The sequence below is a fragment of the Quercus lobata genome, chromosome 11 (assembly GCF_001633185.2).
Source record: "Quercus lobata isolate SW786 chromosome 11, ValleyOak3.0 Primary Assembly, whole genome shotgun sequence".
Taxonomy (NCBI): Eukaryota; Viridiplantae; Streptophyta; class Magnoliopsida; order Fagales; family Fagaceae; genus Quercus; species Quercus lobata.
In genome coordinates this window covers 20158617-20179670 of record NC_044914.1, presented here as the reverse complement: position 1 = coordinate 20179670, position 21054 = coordinate 20158617, and the positions used below count along the sequence as shown (strand labels likewise).

General features: G+C 36.6%; 1 protein-coding gene across 1 annotated transcript; it reads left to right on the top strand.

Moving 5' to 3' along the window:
- Nucleotides 1–3306: 3306 nt before the first annotated feature.
- LOC115969418 (cationic peroxidase 2-like) lies at nt 3307–13614 on the top strand. Its single transcript, XM_031089056.1, has 3 exons — nt 3307–3699; nt 12248–12410; nt 13205–13614. Exons 1-3 carry the CDS (start codon nt 3307–3309, stop codon nt 13612–13614), a joined length of 966 nt encoding a protein of 321 aa, XP_030944916.1.
- The last annotated feature ends 7440 nt before the right edge of the window (nt 13615–21054 follow it).

The following is a 21054-nucleotide window of genomic DNA, read 5'->3' as shown; positions in this document are numbered from 1 at the left end:
ATATATATAGAGAGAGATGGGTTCAAGTTACACTCGGTGTAACTTGACAAAAATTACACATTTTTTTGACCATAGATTACCATTAGATCTAACCATTAAAAAATTATACCTGCCTTATCATTAATATTCTAAATATTGCATTAATGAGTTACCAAAAATCTTCCTTTTATCTCTCAAAAAAAAAAAAAAAGCCTTGGATTTATTTCTTATTCTTTAAAATTAAATGCATCCTCTCTCTAATCACCAAGTACACATCTTCTCTCTCTAAATTCATCTCCTTCTCCCATGGCTTCACTCCTTAATCCTTTCCACAACAGATACATGAATCTCATATCTTCATCTACGAATAGCTGTTATAGCTTTCTTAAAAATCAAACAGTTTATTCAATTATGAGAAATCAAATGTTGAGGCAGTATTTGAAGTTTGCATAGTATGTTTCGGTGTTTTGCACTTCAATCATTGGGATGACAAAGAAATTCCGGTAAAAAGAAAGAAAAAAAAGTGCTAATGATATGGGTATTGCAATTTCTGAGTTTGTAAGCCATCAAATTGACAACTTTTCTCTTAAATGTTCTTACCTCCAAATCCTTTAAAATAAACACTTAATTTGATAAGAATTGTTGATATCCAATGTTGTGGTGGAACTACGGAAGCTTTCATTAAAATCTCATAACGTTTGTTAGAGTTTATACCAAACTACCAATCATGTTCCAATTCAAAAATTGGGGTTTTAATGTCATAAGTGGTGGAAGGTTAAGATTTCATGTTCACATCCCTGGTAGAAATTTGCTAGATCCACAGTCATAGGGGCCCAAGCAAAATAATAAACTAATAAATAAATAAAAAGGAGGGGGAGAGGGAGAAAAACTTGGTTGTCCTTTAAACACAATACAAATGGAGTGATTTGGCTCTTGCTTAATTTCTTTTCTTTATTATCAGAGATATATATATGAGATGTCATGTGTCTTGTGGTGGAAAGGGTGAAGCCATGGAGAAGGAGATGAGATTAGAGAGAGAATGTGTGTGCTTTGGAATTGGAGAGAGAAAACATTTAATTTTAAAGAATAAAATAAAATGGTGATTTTTGGTAACTCATTAATGCAATATTTAGAATATTAATTACAAGGCATAGAATGTTATTAACCATTAGATCTAATGGTATTCTATGGTTAGAAAAGGTGTAACTCTTGTCAAGTTATACCAAGTGTAGCTTGAACTCATTTCATATATATATATATATATATATATATATTCGATATTTAGGGAATGAGGAATTTAAATCTTGACAACTTTATTGAAAACACCAAAAAATGATTACCAAATGAGTTACATAGGGGGTGTTTGGATTTTGAGTTTCCATAACTTATAACTTTGTTTCCATAACTCATAACTCAAAAATGGTGAGACCCATGCAGAAAAGCTTGTTTGGATTTTGTTTTCAGTTGTTTTCAGTTTTTGTTTCCATCACTCAATTTTCTGATTTTTGAGTTATGAGTTATGGAAACTGAAAACACATTTTAGGTGTTTTCAGTTTCCATAACTCAGTTTCCAATAGCATTTTCGTAATTAAACACATGTACATAGGATCTACGGCCAGAGACAAGTCACGTCAGGCGCACCTTTTTCTTCTTCTTTCTTTCTTTCTTATTCTTTCTTTCTTTCTTTCTTCTTCACAGACTCACTCCAACGGCCATTTTTTTTCTTCTTCTTCATTCTTTTTCTTTCTTTTCTTCTTCACAGAAACACCAAATATACTTTATCAAAAAAAAAAAAAAAAAAAAAAGAGAAACACATGGGTACCGATTTCTCAAACCCAGAAAATCAAATCCATAAACACATGAGTTAGATCATACACATTAACACAGAAACAAAAACCCACAAACTTTTCTCTCCTTAATCTTGTTTTTGTGTGCTTTCTCTTCAGCCAAGCACCAATAGAGGTAACCACAAGCACCATAAAAAAAATAATAATAATAAAAAATAAAAAAAAAGGCAATAAAGTGCAAGCAACAGAGACAAAGAAAGGGGCATGAACAACAACAGAAAAAACAGAGCACAAACAAAACAATACCCACAAAAATCAAGCCTTGGGGTTTTCAAAAATCAACACCAATAAAATGTGGAGATCGGCGTTGGGTTAAGAAGGTGGGAGATCGGTGCTGATCAACGCCGCTACATGTTGAAGGTGGGAGATCGGCACCACCGCTACACTGATCGGCGTCGCTGCTACTCCAATCGTCTTCTATCTTACCTGGGTTTGGGTTTGTGTTGGGAGAGTGACAGGACAATGGTGACTAAAGGAGAAGAAAATGAAATGAAAAGAGTTGAAGGAGGCGGGTAGGCTAACTATACTCACTGACATGGTGCTTCGACAATGGGTCCCAAAAACAGTAGAAATATTTGAGTGATGGGAAGTGAAAACAAAAACCAAACGGGTAGGATATTTTAAGTGATGAGTGATAAGTGACGGAAATTGAGTGATGAGTGATAAAAAAATAAATCCAAACAAAGCCATAATTTCTAGCTAATATTTATCTTGTATACTAAAATTTAGGGGAAACTACCAAAAAAAAAAAAAAAAAAAAAAGATTTATCATAGCAACAAATTAAACTCTGTACTTTTAAATTGGACACTTTAAACCCCAAACTTTCATAAATGTACCCAAAGAAAAAAAAAGAAAAACAAAAAAAATGATTCCACGGTCAGGAGATGAACACTTACTATTTATGAAAGTATAGGGTTTATTTTTTCAAAAAAGAAAGTGTAGGGTTTAAAATATTTCATTTAAAAGTCTAGCGTTTAAAGCGTGCAATACAAAAACTGAGTCTTTTTTTTTTTTTTTTTGATAAGCTTGGTATCTCTTTCCTTCATTCGTTCTCGGAAACAACCTATACAGTAACTTGTCCGATCACTTTTTCAACAATGTAGGTGGGGTTAAATTATAAATGGATATGGTTAAGTAATTTTAAGACAAAAAACTCTGCCTCGTGTTTACGTGAAAGTTGAAACACTATTACGTGAAGACAGCCATGCAAACTATGGAAATGATTGGGGGGACAAACTTTTGAAGCCAGCTACAATCCGGGCCATACATTATCTAATTTTTTGGAATCATTTCAATTTGAATAGCCGTTTTTGTTTACTTGTTACAAAAATTTGACTTCACTCTTGCCTATATATAACTCTGGCTTACAAGCTATTTCTTTAACAATTCAAAATACTTCTATTAAGAATTGAACTGACTAGTAGTAGTTATTTAGTAGTTTGATTTTCTTTCTCTTGCTGTCATTGTTCTTTGGTCACAATGGCGAGTGGACATTCCAGCCATATATGGATTTCGTTTACGTTTCTCTTGCTTGCCTTGGTGCATGGCCAATGCACAATAGTTGGATTTTATTCCGCTTCGTGTCCTCTAGTTGAATCAATTGTTCGTTCAACAGTTCAATCTCATTTCCGTTCTGATCCCACTGTGGCTCCTGGATTGTTGAGGATGCTTTTTCATGACTGTTTTGTGCAGGGTTGTGATGCTTCTATCCTTATTTCAGGGTCTAACACTGAAAGAACAGCTGTTCCTAACCTATCACTGAGAGGATATGAAGTTATTGATGATGCCAAGACACAACTTGAAGCTGCATGCCCTGGCATTGTCTCTTGTGCTGATATTCTTGCCCTTGCTGCCCGTGATTCTGTTGTTCTGGTAGTTATCACATGGAAAAAGTTAAATTCCAAACTAGTATAAAAGTAAATTCTTCTAGCCAATTGGTAAATGATAAAATCATTTATGTGTACATTTTGTTACATGATTTATTTAATAGATTATGTGATTTGTTTAAATGATACACGTAAATGGTTTTATGAATGACCATGTTAATTGGTAAAAGGAAAGTCCTTCAGACTGATTTGAAGGAAAACTTTATTAAAATAGAACAATGTATGCATTTGTATTTCGGTGTAGTGTGTAAGGTTGAATTTATTCAACCATCTAATTGGCTTTATTCCGTGCCAAATTTGCTTGTAATTCAGCATTTAGTAACCCTGTATTTAGGTGGGTTTGATGTAAGGGTAGTGAGTGAGATAGAGTGAAGTTTGCTCAAGAGTGTGCAAGAAAACAGAGTCTCGCGGCTGGGTCTCGCGGGTGACTCGCGGCTTCAAGCCGCTAGAAGCAACCTCACGTGCCAAGCATGCTGGAAGGTGAACAGTCTGCTAGCTGGAGCACTACAGGACAAAACAGGACAACTGGCATACGGTTATCTCGCGACTGGATCTCGCGACTCAGTCAAGCCGCGAGGTCAAGCCGCGAGCCACCCCTGTTTTGTAGAATTCTGACGTTTCACATTCCTCTCCACTCCAGTATAAATACCCCTATTACCCACGATTGAAAGAGAGCTTCCAGAGAGAATTTTGAGAGAGAAACCCTAAAGAAAAACCAGATTGTTTCACCCACAATCTCTACCTTAGAATCTCTTCAAATTCCTCATCTCTCTTCCTCTCCATTGTTGAATCCTTGAGAGGCATTATACCAGACCTGGTTCTCACCATCATCTTCATTGTGAGACAGTCGTTTGGATTTCTGGGAAGCAGTTAGGAAGGAGCCAATCTTCATTGGTTGATGCTACGGTGTAGTAGCGGAATCCGGGAAGCTAGAAAAGAAAAAGGTTCGGCGCAACCTCGTTGGAGCAAGAAGCTTGGAGGGCTTAGGTGCACTGGGTAGATTAGGCTTGGAGGGTCTATTGCTGTCCTTGTATCCCAACTATATTTTCTAGTGGATTGATTACCGCTTGGAGGGCGGCGGAGAGGTTTTTCGCCGAGAACTTCGGTTTCCTCTTCGATAACACATCGCGTGTTGTCTTTGTGTTTGCATCTTCCTTCCTCTATCTTTGTCTTTAAATTATCTGCTGTGGATTTTATTTTGTTATGGCTTAGATAGTATTTAATCAATTTCGTATGTTAGCATATGTTAAGTTTCCGCACACTTGTTGTTTGACATATTGCTTGAATTGATTAAGTTTTAATTTGGGGGTCTAAACGTTCAAAAGTGTTTTTGTACACGTTTTTGAACTTACAATTGGTATCAGAGCGGGTACACTGATATTGGTTTCATTACCATTGTGTGATCCTTGACTCCCTTTTGAGATGGATAGGTCTCAATCCCTAAATGCACCTCCATATTTTGATGGTAGTAATTATGCATTTTGGAAGGTTCGAATGAGAGCTTTTCTGTGTTCTATTGATGAATCCGTTTGGGATGCTGTTGAGATTGGTTGGACCAAACCAGAAGCAGCAAAATCCACATGGGATAAGGCAGCACTTGCTGCATCTAATGCTAACAGTAAAGCACTCAATGCTATTTTCTGTGGTGTGTCTCCAGATGAATTTCACAGGATTTCTCATATTACCGTGGCCAAAGAAGCATGGGAGATTTTGGAAACTACCTATGAAGGCACGAAGAAAGTGAAAGACACCAAGTTACAAATGCTGACCACTCGGTTTGAGGAGCTCAAAATGAGTGAGGATGAGTCTTTTGACTCTTTCTATGGGAAGTTAAATGAAGTGGTTGTCGGCAAATTCAACTTGGGGGAGAAAACGGATGACTCGAAGATTGTAAGGAAGATCCTTCGATCATTGCCGGAAAGTTTTCGAGCTAAAGTAACAGCAATTGAGGAGAGTAAGGACCTCGATGACATCAAAGTGCAGGAGCTGATCGGTTCTCTGCAGACTTATGAAATGTCGCTGCCCAATCAACGGAAGAGTAAATCCCTTGCTCTAAAGACCATTAATGAGAAGGTGGAAGATCAAGACTCATCGGGAGAAGATGTGATTGACAAAGATGTTGCATACCTTGTCAAAAATTTCAAAAAGTTTTTGAAATTCAAAAATAATGGCAAACTTGATGATAAAAGAAGATTCCAAAGTTCTGGAAGGGAGAAAAGGGATTTCAAAAGGAAAGATGGAAAAGAATCCCAACCTACACAAGGTGTCACTTGTTTTGAGTGTAACGGGCATGGACACTTCAAGAAGGAATGTCCGAATTATTTAAAATCGAAAGGTAAAGTGTATGCCACGACCTTGAGTGACTCGGATTCGTCTGACTCAGAATCTGAAGAGAGCTGTGATGGTGAGGGGAACTATTCGGCTTTTATGACTATTGCTCATGCTGAGTCTTCAGAGAAGCTGAATCTGCTTGTGCAAGACCTCGGAGAACATAGTGATGATGAATCACTAGGACTTATTGAAGAATCGGATGCTGAAGAAGATGGTAGCACAGCGAATCTTCAGGAGAAGTATAACTCACTCTTGGAGAAGTCCGGGGAATACACAAGAGTGGCCAAGGCAGCTGTGAGAAAAATGAAGAAGGCTGAGGAGGACTACAAAAGTCTCCTAATCCGATATAAGGAGGCCAAATGCGAGATAGAAACTCTGAATGGAGAGTTGTCCGAAGCTTACACAAAAGTAAGGTTTCTTGAGAGTGAGGTTGTGCAAGCTAATGCTAAAGTGGAGAGGGTGACCACCAGGAAGCTTGATGAAGTTATCTCATCTCAAAAGAACTTTTCAGACAAGTCCGGATTGGGATATACCGGAGGAGGGAGTTCGTCTGGAAATGTTAGTAAAGGAGTGAAGTTTGTAAAGGCTGAAGCTCCAGTTGTGGCTAACCTTAGTGATGAGAAGCTTGAGGTGGAGGAGAAGAAGAATTTGGTGAACCAACGGATGTCAAATCCTCGCAATCAGTTTGCAGACAGATCTGAATCTCGTGCGAAGTCACGTCCTCGACCACAAAGAGGTCCTAGAGGAACCTATGTGTGCCACTATTGCGGACTTCAAGGGCATACTCGACCGAATTGTCAAAAGTTGAAAGCAAGGAATAGTGCAACTCCTCAAAGGTCAGGAGGACCCAGAAATGATAGGAGAATTTGGGCTGGAGATCAATCTAGAGATTAGAATGGTGATCCCGGAATGATGAACGTGATGAAGATGATTGGTGCTTTCACCAACTGCTTGGAAAGCTTCTCACGAAGGTTTGATAGCCCTAACTCCCGTACCCAATCCTATAAGGAAATCACCCCAAACTCAAGTGACGTGAGGGTGAATAAGGGTACTCATGCATAAGCATTATAACATGTCCATGCATTAATACTTCCCATGCTTTGTGACTATGTTTGTTTGTGTTGCTTGCTATTTTTGTTGTTTTGATTGTTTGCTTGTCTTCTTGTGAATTTATTTAAGTTTGTCGTATCAATCTTTTTGTTTATTGTGTCAAAAATCCAAAAACCACATAAAAATTAGAAAATCAAAAAGCTTGATTGACTTTGTTGAGATTTTGTCTCAAAACTTGTTTTGTCTTGTACCTTTGTGCTAATGGCTTTGTGCATTTTCGAACATTACTTGTCTTCATGCACGTATATCTCTGTGGGAAAAATCTGGAAATCTTTGTGATTGTTGTAAATAGATCTTCAAACTTGTCATGAATGATTAGTGAATGATTTTGTTGATCTTGAGACTTGCATAGACTTGTGTCTATATATCTTCCCACTCTTTATTTTTGTTTTGTTAAAAAGAGCTCACCAAATGTAAATCTCCAAATGAAAAGAGATATTGAGCTGCAAAAGTCTGTCGCACATTCTAGTATTTGACTAGGAAAAAGGGTAAGCGACCATATATTGAAGTGATTGTTTATTCAAAAAGCCAAAGGCTTATTCATTAAAGTGAAATATCATATATCACTCTCACAATGAGAGGTGATCGTCTCAAAAGATCAAAAAGATCAATTGTTATGATTGAAAGTGGAGTCAAATGTAAAGCTCCAAATCATGTTATCAAGTCTTGTGGGAGGTCATATATACATACTTCTATAATTGAGATGGGTCACATGATCTAGTGCTAATTGTGTATGCCTTGGTTGAATTGATCATTGAAGCTTCACATTAGACGAAGGACTATCTCATTGTTGATATCCACACACAACACACAAGTTTATGTTCAATAAATGCCATATTCATTTGTGTGATTGTACTTGATGAAATGTGTTTTCACATGCTCAATCTTTGTTAATTCAAGCACAAAAAGATTTTTGAGTGTTTTAGGTGTTTTTGGAAAGTATTTTGTTTGAAAAATCTGAAAAATTTCAAAAAGCCAGTTTTGCCCTGTTTTGGCGTCTCTGTCGCGGGTGTGTCAAGTCGCGAGCGTCAGTCGCACCTTCGCTGGTCATTTTTGGCGACTTGTTCGCGGGTGGAAGGTCCAGTCGCGAGGTTCACTCAGAGATTTTCGCGGCTCAGCTCGCGACTCACTCGCGGGTAGACCTTCCAGTCGCGAAAAACACTTAGAAAAATTTTTCAAAATTTTGTTCTTGAGTGTTTTGGCGGCTTGATCTGGCGACTGTGTGGCGACTTACTCTAGTCGCGAAAATCGCGTGTTTGGCAGAAATAAGAGCAGTTTTTAAAATTTGTTTCAGTTTTTCCCTCGAATATTTGTGTCTGTTCATCTTCTTCCTCCCAACCACTCCGTGCTCCCAGTTCCAATCTCCATTGTTGCATTTGTGTAGCTCAAAATCTTCAAGTCACAGGTATGGGTTTTCTGTTCTACACTCTTTTCTACTTGATTTTGTGTTTTTCCCCTTGATTTTTTGCATATTCTTGCAGTTTAGAAATGGTTTTGTGCTTCGTTTTTGCTCTTTGCTCTTGCTCAGATTGCGTATGCTTCTGCTAGTATATGATGTCTTACTAGTTGTTTCACTATTTCTCTTAATTGTGTGCTTAGCTATGTGTTTCCTTGTCTTTCACTGATCTTTGAGCTGTTGAGTTGTTTCAATTTTTTTTGGGGGTTGTGAGTTTATTGTGCTAAATATGCCTGCTCCTTTGTGTTGATCTGTTGGGAGCATATGTGTGATACACAATGCTGTTTCTGTGTCATATCATTTTCCAGTTTTGTCTCATGGACTTATAACTGCCTCTAAGTTAGTTTCTTTTTCTGATGCTTTTATGTGTATTTCCTATCTTAGGCTTATCTTTCCATGAGATTGATCCAAGTAACTTGGGTTTAAATGCTTCAAGTTCATTTGTATGGATGATATCTTTTTGTTAATTACATGGGACTGACTTGTTTTACACATATATTGCTCTGTACTGTTGTGGCCTTTTCTGCTTGATCACAGATGGCTCCCTCACCTCCCAAGAAGAAAACTTCTGCTAAGAAGGGTGACAAAAGGTTGAAGATGGACTCTAAGTTATTTAGATCAGTTCATCACTTTGAAAGATACAGAGATAACTTCTTGAGTGCAGGAATTATCCAAGAAAGATTTGTTGATTTGGAGGATTTAAGACAAACATTTATCCCAGATTGTTTTGAAGGTAGAGGATGGGAAAAACTTCTGAGTGATTTCCCTGTAGTCTGTGAACCCTTGATTAGGGAATTCTACTCCAATGCAGTGATAAAAGAGAATGAGTTAAGCTGCTGGGTTAGAGGGAAAGAATTCATTCTAGATGCTCATGTTATAGATGATGCACTAGGACTTGAAGGATTAGATGATGAGGAGTTTATCAACTTCAAGGATAGGAGTGTGTCCATTGACACAGTTCAACAAAGGTTAGGTGGGAAGAGAGAAGGAAAATGTTTGAATACCACTGCCTTTCCAGTGGACATGAGGTGTCTAACAATCATCATGATGTTTAACCTCTATCCAATTAAGAAGTTGACTACCATCAATTGTGCTAGAGCAATCTTTCTGATGGATCTCAAAGAAAAGAACTTCATAGACATAAGTTCCCACATATATGACATCATTGTGGATGAGACAAGAACAACCTCTAGGCCAAAACTGATCTTTCCTAGTTTGCTTATGAGGATTTTTAGAAGGAAGGGTGTTCCTATCCCACAAGACATCAGTCCCATGTCCACACCTTCAGCTATTAACAGACTTACATGCAAAAGAATAAGTGTCAGACTTCCAGAAGAAGAAGATGAAGGTGATGAAGGTGAAGGTGTCCCAATGGAGACTGAAGCAGAGGCAGCAGGGCATGCATCAACCTCAACACCCAGGAGGAGTGGCAAAAGACCCAGAGCATCAACTTCTTCAGATATTCCTCCAGATGCTTTCCAAATCATTCTGGAGAGACTTGATGGGATCAGAGAAGTCCAGACTGAGCACTCTGAGAGGATGAAAGCTATGCAGGATCAGATTGATGTTTTGTCTGCAAAACTTGACAGCTTCACCACTCAGCCTGAACACTGACCATTTGGCCATTCCTGACAAAAAGGGGGAGATGTTTCTGTTAGTGATTGACTGAGAAGCAGAAGAGCAGCCCTTAAGGGGGAGTAATGTGTTGAGGGGGAGTCATGTCATACTCTAAAACTTTGTTTATACATTTATGTTTTTAAGTTTATTGGTTTTATGGGTTTGATACACTATGTTTTTGGTGTATTGTTTCTAACTCTTAACTTATACTCTTGTTTTAAAGTTTAATATATTTTGATGATGTTATTCAGGATGTGTGTGTGTTTGTACCCATGTGCTTATGTAAGCTTTTAGGGTTTATGTGTTTTGCATAGTTTGTAGGCTTAATGGTATGTACCTTGCTTAATGCAGCCTATATGCATGTTGAAATCAGTACTTTAATCTAAATGTTATGCATTTTGGTTTATGTACTGTCACTCTTGTGCCCTTGTAGGATTGTTCCTAGATGCATATGCCTTGTGTGATATGCATTGGTTGAGTGTTGAGCATACAAGTGTCTTGCCTTATGCTTGTTAACTTGTATGTCCTTGTGTTCATTCCAAGTGTGAATGAGCACTGTGATCACTACCTTGTGGTGTTCACTTGGTTGATCAAGTCATGGTTTGTTTCTTAACTCCATCTTTGCTTGATCTCATATTGCCTGCTTCATATGCATTTTATAATTTTCTGCTTACAATGATCATGGTGTATTGTTGTGTTTCAGGAGTATTATGTTCATATGATTCAAGTGCTTCACAGCTTCTAGAGTTAGGTGTGAGTGAGTTTTGTTCAACTGTTCCCAACTCACATGTTAAGTCTAGAGTCTGTTTTAGGGTTTTGTCATGGAATAGCCAAAGGGGGAAATTGTAAGGTTGAATTTATTCAACCATCTAATTGGCTTTATTCCGTGCCAAATTTGCTTGTAATTCAGCATTTAGTAACCCTGTATTTAGGTGGGTTTGATGTAAGGGTAGGGAGTGAGATAGAGTGAAGTTTGCTCAAGAGTGTGCAAGAAAACAGAGTCTCGCGGCTGGGTCTCGCGGGTGACTCGCGGCTTCAAGCCGCCAGAAGCAACATCACGTGCCAAGCATGCTGGAAGGTGAACAGTCTGCTAGCTGGAGCACTACAGGACAAAACAGGACAACTGGCATACGGTTATCTCGCGACTGGATCTCGCGACTTAGTCAAGCCGCGAGGTCAAGCCGCGAGCCACCCCTGTTTTGTAGAATTCTGACGTTTCACATTCCTCTCCACTCCAGTATAAATACCCCTATTACCCACGATTGAAAGAGAGCTTCCAGAGAGAATTTTGAGAGAGAAACCCTAAAGAAAAACCAGATTGTTTCACCCACAATCTCTACCTTAGAATCTCTTCAAATTCCTCATCTCTCTTCCTCTCCATTGTTGAATCCTTGAGAGGCATTATACCAGACCTGGTTCTCACCATCATCTTCATTGTGAGACAGTCGTTTGGATTTCTGGGAAGCAGTTAGGAAGGAGCCAATCTTCATTGGTTGATGCTACGGTGTAGTAGCGGAATCCGGAAAGCTAGAAAAGAAAAAGGTTCGGCGCAACCTCGTTGGAGCAAGAAGCTTGGAGGGCTTAGGTGCACTGGGTAGATTAGGCTTGGAGGGTCTATTGCTGTCCTTGTATCCCAACTATATTTTCTAGTGGATTGATTACCGCTTGGAGGGCGGCGGAGAGGTTTTTCGCCGAGGACTTCGGTTTCCTCTTCGATAACACATCGCGTGTTGTCTTTGTGTTTGCATCTTCCTTCCTCTATCTTTGTCTTTAAATTATCTGCTGTGGATTTTATTTTGTTATGGCTTAGATAGTATTTAATCAATTTCGTATGTTAGCATATGTTAAGTTTCCGCACACTTGTTGTTTGACATATTGCTTGAATTGATTAAGTTTTAATTTGGGGGTCTAAACGTTCAAAAGTGTTTTTGTACACGTTTTTGAACTTACATAGTGTTTGTTCTCTGTTCTTTGAAAAGTTTGGTTAATAATTAATCCTCCTTTGGGACTTATGATGCAGACAAATGGACCAAGTTGGGTTGTTCCCTTAGGACGCAGAGACGGGGGGGTTTCATTGGCATCTGATACTGCCAATTTGCCAGCATTCACTGACTCAGTCGATATGCAAAAGCAAAAGTTTTCTGCTTTGGGTCTGAATACTCTAGATCTTGTGGCCCTCGCTGGTAATTTTTCTTTGACTTAAGCAGGCAAGGTTTTGACGTTTTGTAATGAAAGTGAGTAAGAGAAGTGCTACTAAACAATGAAACCGTGATTATTGTCGGTAAAGAGAAAAAAATCAATAAGTTGAAAATAATACGCACATAAGGTAATGCTAAGGATATTACAAATTTTAATATATAAATCTTACAAATTGACATGTTACAAATTACGGAAAAAAAAAAAAGTAATTTAAACATTCATTTATTATATAGTTATTGAAATGATATCAATTTTATTTTTGTTACATTAATTTTTTAAATCTTTTGTGTGTGTATAAAGCCTCTGGGATTTCATACTACTGACTGCACAGTTAGATCCCTTTGTTATGAGAGTAATATTGTTTAACAAGGAGTAACTAACAGACTATATTTGAGCTTTACTAATGAGGAACTAGTCTAGTAACAAGAATCTCTTAGTTTTTGTCTTAAAGAAGAAGACAAAAAACTTCCATTTTGAGCCGTGGTACCCATTGCGGAGTGCTTTCTCACTTAATTAGTGAGATAAGTGTTAAATTATCTTCCTCACTTTTTTCAGGTTTTGGACTGATGGTGAACAAAATATATTACAATAAGCATTAATATAGCAATAATCAATCATTAAAAAAGAAAACAAAAATGACACAAGAGGGTGAGAGAGATATACCCTTTACAGTTTTATGCTATGGACCCTTATTACAATTTTTTATTTTATTTTATTTTTTTGTTTCATCAAATACTTCAACATAACCTAACATTTTTTTTTCTGTCATTTCTAACAGGAGGACACACCATAGGAACTTCAGCTTGCCAATCCTTCAAATACAGAACGTACAATTTTACTAAAGTAGGGAATGGTGCTATGGACCCAGCCATCGATCCATCATTCCTTCCTCAATTACGAGCACTTTGCCCACAAAATGGAGATGATTCTAAGCGAGTTGCATTGGATACTGGTAGCCCAAATAGGTTTGACACCTCTTATTTTACAAATTTGAGAAATGGGCGAGGGATCCTTGAGTCTGATCAAATGTTGTGGGCTGATACTTCAACAAAAACCATTGTCCAGCACTTCTCAATGGGCCTGAGCTTTAACTTGGCATTTGTGAAGTCCATGATTAAAATGAGTAACATTGGGGTAAAGAGAGGCAATGCTGGTGAAATTCGCAAAATATGTTCCAAAATTAATTGATGATATAGAGGGATGGAACCACCCTTGGACTAAGGGGGGCAATGGCCCCCCTAAATTGTTTTAAATAAAATATTATTATATATATGTGTGTACTAATTTTAGCAATTTTGTTCTATAAAATTACATTTTCTTTCTCTTTAACAATATTATTGATTCTTTTTGATAGACCAAGAATGTATTGACCCCTTAGGTAAATTAATCAATTAATTAGTCAAGTAAATTAATTAAGTCAATTAACATGAAATACGCATGGTAGCACAAACAAATCACCAAATAACTAAATGCAGAGGAAATTAAAATTGATACAGGTGATTTGTTTACGAATGGGGACAATCACTGAGGCAAAACTCCATCGGGTGAATTTAAGGTCACCACTCCTGAGAATCCACTATTATCAAAACAAGCGGTTACAAGTAAAGGAATCTCAGTACCTTATACTAACCTATATTTGAACTCTTACCCCAATACACAATTGAACTTGTAATGTAGTGACAATCTCTCCTTTCAATGCACGACTTCAAGTACGTGTTTAACCAATCGATACATGGATCACGGTTGGCAATTACTTTAATAGAGAAACTGAATGAACAGATAATAATTTATTAGATCGAATGCCTCACCAAGTGAAATAACCTAAATAGCCTTCGCCTTCTTAGAAATTTCATTGCCATTATGTATTTTTCATTTCCTTGTACTTTTGATAATTGTATTTAAGTAGATATAATCTAATGTTGAACAGTTTGGTCTGTATATTTGACATTATATTTAACATTGAAAGTTCAATATGTGTATAAAACACCCTTGAACGTTTAGACCCCCAAAAACAAAAATACCAATTCAAGTTTTATGACAAACAATAAGTGTGTATATTTGACATTATATTTAACATTGAAATTCAATATGTGTATAAAACACCCTTGAACGTTTAGACCCTCAAAAACAAAAATACCAATTCAAGCTTTATGACAAACAATAAGTGTGCGGAAAATAAACACAAGCTATAAACAGAATTGGTAAACAATCTAAGCCAACTAAAATCACATCCACAGCAAAAAATAAAAGGCAAAGATTAAGGGAAGAGAGATGCAAATACAAGGACAACACAACGATGTGTTATCAAAGAGGAAACCGAAGCCCTCGGCGTAAAACCTCTCCGCCGCCCTCCAAGCGGTCAATAATCCACTAGAAAATGTAGTTGGGATACATGAACAATAATAGACCCTCCAAGCCTAATCTACCCGATGTACCTAAGCCCTCCAAGCTTCTTGCTCTAACGAGGTTACGCCGAACCTTTTTCTTTTCTAGCTTACCGGATTCCGCTATAATCCATAGCATCCGCCATCCTTGGCATCTTCCAATGCTTCCCAAAGCTCCAAAAACACTCGACACTCTAAATGGGTGTAGGTAGTGTTTGGATAGAAATCTCCTCTCAATAGGTATGACAATGAGAGAGGGAATGAGAAGAGACTACAAAGATTTCTCTCTAAGAATGAGTAGCTCTCTCTAATTGGGTGGGTGTTTTGAAGAAACCTCTCTTAGGGTTTTTCTTTCTGAATAGCCACACATATTTTGTGGGAATGAGGGGTATTTATACTGGTGTGAGAATGGAATGCGAAGAGTCAGTTTTACCAAAACAGGGTTGGCTGGCGACTTGACCTCGCGACTTGACTGAGTCGCGAGTTCAAGCCGCGAGCTAACTGAATGGCCAATTTGAATTTTTGTCCTGTAGTGCTCCTGCTGGCATGACTGTTCAGCTCCCCTGCATGCTCTGCGCGCGTGCAACTTTTGGCGGCTTGCAAGCCGCGAGCCTCCTGCGAGATCCAGCCGCGAGTCCCTGCTTCACTGCACAATCTTGAGCATTTCTTCACACTTTCTCACACACTACCCTTACATGATTCCCACCTAAATACAGGGTTTCTAAGTGCTGTATTATAAGCAAATATGTCACGGAATAAAGCCAACACATGGTTGATTAAATTCAACCTTACAAACATATATTTGGATTAGTGCTATGTGCATGTTAAAGAATATATTTATTTCAAGAGAAAGAAAATATAAATATGAACCATGGCAACCCAACCAATTATTAGAAAGAAAATGCAAAAATAAATTGTCATAGCTATATGCAATTTCAATCAACATAGATACTTTTTAGGAAACGTCTCAACATAATACCAAATGTGCAATTTCAATCAACCAAATAGCCATCAAATTTTGTTACTCTTCTAAACAAACAAAACCAACTATTTGGGACAGCCTAGACAAGAATGTGTAAATCTATGTTCAAGTGTATGCAAAATAGTTAAAATGGTGAGAGGGGGGGGGGGGGGGGTGTAGGAAGTAGTCTATACATAAGTATCAGACCTAAAGGGTAGATAAACCAAGAATTTAAGGTATATTATGCAAGTTCTAGTTAAGTCACTGATAATTATCAGGATCCCCAAAGAAGTAAGTTTCCTCAGCCAGCTTTGGGCTTGAGAATGGGGAGATTCTAGCCTTTTGCCCTTAATTTTTTAAAAATTTAGCAATATGCCCCTATTTCGAAACTATATAGGGAAATGCCACTGTTTCGATACTCGATTATCTTAAAATCGAGTTTCAATGAAATACTCGATTCGTAGAAAATCGAGTTATGCCCGATCAAACTTAAAAAAAAAAAAAAAAGCATGGAACTCGATTTTACGGAAGTCGAGTTCCAAAACGCTGCTACAGGGCTTTAAAACGTCACTATAGGGCTCCTTGAACCTGGTATGGGGACTTATAAAAATTTTTTGCAGAAAAACGCCGCTATAGGGCTTGAAAACGTCACTATAGGGCTCCCTGAACAGAGGTGAGGAAACTCATAAAATATTTTTTGCAGGAAAACGCCGCTATAGGGTTTTAAAACGTCACTATAGAGATTAAAAACGCCACTATAGGACTCCCTGAATATGGGGTGATCATAGTTGTAAAAATTTTTGCATTGAACTCGATTTCCTAAAACTTGAGTTCCATGCAAATTTTTTTTTTTTTTTTCTAAAGTTTGATCGGGCATAACTCGATTTTCTATGAATCGAGTATTTAATTGAACTCGATTTTAGGGTAATCGAGTATCGAAACAGGGGCACGCCCCTATATAGTTTGCAAACAGGGGCATATTGCCAATTTTTTTAAAAATTAAGGGTAAAATGCCAGAATCTCCCTTAGAATTGCCTGTGCTATAAAATAACTAGGCCAAAGCTGGACTATGTAAAACTGAGAGTAGGACCCGTGAGCCACCAATGCAATGACACACCAAGAAAGACCAGGACAACCAGCAACATAGGCAAACTAGAGCCATGCACGAAAAGGTCAATTTATATAGGACAAAATTACTTGATATAATGTAATAAAATATGTATAAATAATTAATTATAAATAGTATATGTATATAAAAAGATTAAATTATATAAAAATAATTTTAAAATATATTAAATAAAAAATTTATATACACACTCAAATGGCTCATGGGTTTTGATTCTATGATCTCACCCTTCATCCTATTCTTATGGGGGAAGGAAGAAGTGTCATTTGATTTATAGTACATTGGCTACTTGATTTCTTATATGTAACAACTAGTTATTTTGGAAACTTTGTTGAATGGGGTAAATGGATTTTTAAAAGTATATTAGAAGAGTCAAGTCATGGTCAAGCACAAAGTAATATGCAATCGAGTAGCTTAGTTAGAAAAATGGTGGAAGATGAGAAGGAAATGTTTGAGGAACAAAATGGAGATTATTGAGTAGAAGTAGATAATATATGCTAGTAATACGAACTATGTAATCATTTTGCTGGAAAACCTTCTAATAATGGAGATAGAAAATTAGAATTTACAAGAAGTAAATCGCATCACAGAACTCCCCCTCCAACTCATAATGCTTCACGTTTATGCAAGCAGGTCCTGCTTATGAGTGGATTGGGCGTCAAGCCTTTGAATCAATATTTATAAGTAGAATGGGGCTATATTCTATTGCAGAGACCTGAGAAACCATCAGAAGAACAAGCAATAACTACTAATAAGGAAAAACAATACCCAAGTTCAATATCATATAAATAATTTAAATTCCAATCTATTCTCTCAAATATTAATAAAGTAATAACAAACTCTTCATAAAGACATACAACCAAACTGAAACTTGTTGCAACAAAATCTATCTCCCCTCTACATCATCAGTAGCCCAAGCATAGTACATTTTGACCTGAAATAAAAAGCATAAAAAAATGTAAAGGTCAACTAAATTAGATGACAAAAATGCTTACTAAATACTTTTCACATCCATGTAAGATTTTCAAATTTGTATTGGACAATATTCACCTTAGACTAGCTACCAAATCTTGCCATCAATACAGCTATTTGACATCTTTGTTCCTTATACTGACTCTGTAACTGTGCCACTTGTTTCTGTGTTTCAACCAATTTTTGATCCATCTCACCTTATTTTTGCTCCGCATCAGACAGTTTCAGCAACGCATTGGACAAATCTTGCTTGCAATTTTCTAACTCTCTATTCATGCTTGTCTCATATCACAAATGAGAAGAAGAGGTTGGGGTAGGAATCACAAATTTCCCCATCCCTCTTACAAAGCCTTGCCTTGTCCCTAGCACTTCTGTAAAAATTTCCTCCTCAGTGCTTTGATTCTCTTCATCAGCTACGTTTTCTTTCATTAGATTCTACACAGGTGACATAAAATTTTATTAAATAATTTATGCAATTAATTCAAAATTTACTCTATAAATTATCTATATGAAATCAAACTGGAATATTAATTACGTATTTTTCTTCACTAATCGTAGTCATAAAAGAACCATCTCTCATTATGTGGGTCATCTTATAAAAATCCACTTTTCCAATCTCTTTGCCACTTTGTTTTTTCTGCATATAATAAAGATAAAATTAACATATATACACTAGCATCATTATAAAATAAAAAAGAATTAAATTGTTGTAACCTCTTCATAATAAGCAATAAACGATTAGGATCCACAAGTGTGGCCAATTTTGTTCTTTCCTCTGTTCTCCTTATTCTGTTCTGACTTACCCTAATAAGTATAGTTGTCAAAACGTGAATCGTATTGTGAATCGATTTTTTATTTTTTAGTATCGTGTATCGTAAGATACACAAACACTTAATAAAATTTATAAAACATTATAGATATACATATATAAAGGGTATAATTCATTATAAATTTTGAATGTATTTAACTAGTAACTAATTTATTCATCACTTACGTAATAATATTTAACAAGCTAACTAAATATATCAAACTGGCATGTGTTTATAACATACTCAAATTGCTTTAATTCAAAAGTAATAATATATTACAAATGATCTAAAAATAATAATATATTTTCATCATATTGGCTAATCAACCCTATCTAAGTCAATGTTATCATCATGTTTATCATTTTGCAAACTTATTTCTTCATTAAAATTTTCTTCATTGTCATTAGCATTTACTATCTCTTCTTATTCTTTTTATTTTAATAATTAAAAAAAAAAAAAAATCTTCTTGGCATTCTAGTTTCTTGGACTTATAATAATACTGACAAAAATAAAAAATAATTATATTTTCAATTAATATCCTATTCATAGTTGTTAAGACATATGTGGAACATGTTATGAACATATGTCATATAGAATTGGCTAATCATTTGACAAAATGCACTTTACTTTTAATTGAGTAGATCTAGGATATGTTTAATACTTTAAGGAACAAGAGTTCAAGTTCAAGTATTGAAACTATGTAAATCTGTCCAAGAATCAATTGAAGAAGTGTTGTTCATTAAAGCTCGACAGATGTATCTATCGAGATTTAATATTTGAAGCTTGACAGATAGCTCGACAAATGTATCTATCGAGAATTACGAAATTCAAATTTTCAAATCTATTTTCACGCATATCCAAGTTATATGTTTAGGTTTTCTTTTCTCATAACTCTAGACATATATAATGATTATTTTAAGAGCTGTCATAAGTTTGTTGCACTTGTGGTTGCATGCATATTGTGACCGAAGACAATTTGCCCTAGTTCATTTTTCTTGGAGAGGCTGCTGCATTTGTACGCCAAGGGTTTTGTAACCAAGGAGCCTCTTGATCTTCATCGTATGGATGAACTGAAAAACTTTGTAGCCAACATCTTTCTTAAGTTGGTGTGCTAGTCACGTACTGGGATCCGTGCATCAATTATTAGCCACGTACTTAGAGCCGTGCATTAAAAGGAGAGATTGTCACTACATTACAAGTCCAATTGTGTATTGGGGTAAATGTTCAACTATAGGTTGGTATAAGGTACTAGGATTCCTTTACTTGTAACCGCTTGTTTTGATAATAGTGGATTCTCAGGAGTGGTAACCTTAAATTCACTCGGTGGGGTTTTGCTTCGATAGTTTTCCCCATTTGTAAACAAATCACCCATGTCAAATTTAATTTCCGCTACATTTAGTCATTTGGTGATTTTTTGTGCTACCATGTGTATCGTATGTTAAATTGACTTAATTAATTCATTTGGCCAATTAATTATTTAATTTACCCAAGGGGTCAATACATTCTTGGCCTATCAAGTGGTATCAGAGCGGCACACTCTGATTAGGGTTAATATTTGCTATGTGATCCATTGACCCTTATTTGTCATGGATAGAGGACAATCTTTAATTATCCCTCCTTTATTTGATGGCACTAACTATGCATACTGGAAAGTACGCATGAGAGATTTCTTACAATCATTAGATAAAAAAGTGTGGCAAGCTATGGAGATTGGTTGGACTAAACCAAAAGAAGCACCAACTGATTCGGATGATGCAAAGATCAAAGTGGCTAATTTCAACAGCAGAGCATTGAATGCTTTATTCAGTGCGGTCACGAATGAGGAGTTCAAGAAGATATCCTCCACCGAAACTGCAACAGAAGCATGGACTACCCTCCAGACAACCTATGAAGGAACCAATGCTGTCAAGGATTCAAAGCTTCAGAGGCTTACCATGAGCTTTGAAGAGATTAAGATGGAGGATGATGAGTCATTCAATGAGTTCTATGTCAAGCTTAAGGACATAGTAAACTCTGCCTTTAATCTTTGGAAAACCATTCTTGAGCCCAAGATTGTTAAAAAAGTGTTCAGATCTCTTCCAAAGAGATTCCATGCCAAGATCACCGCCATTGAGGAATCAAAGAACATTGATCAAATTCCTTTGACAAAGCTAGTTAGCAACTTGCAGATCTATGAATTGGGTTTGTCTAGGATCGGGAAATCGAGCAAGAGCAAGAACATGGCACTGAAGGCAAAAAGCAGTGACACCAATGAGTCTTTCGATGATGAAGATTCTAAAATGAAATCCTACATCATTAGGAAATTCAAAAATTTCATGAAGAATGCTAATGCGAAAGGATTTGACAAGGATAAAAAACAATCCAGTTTTTCATAGT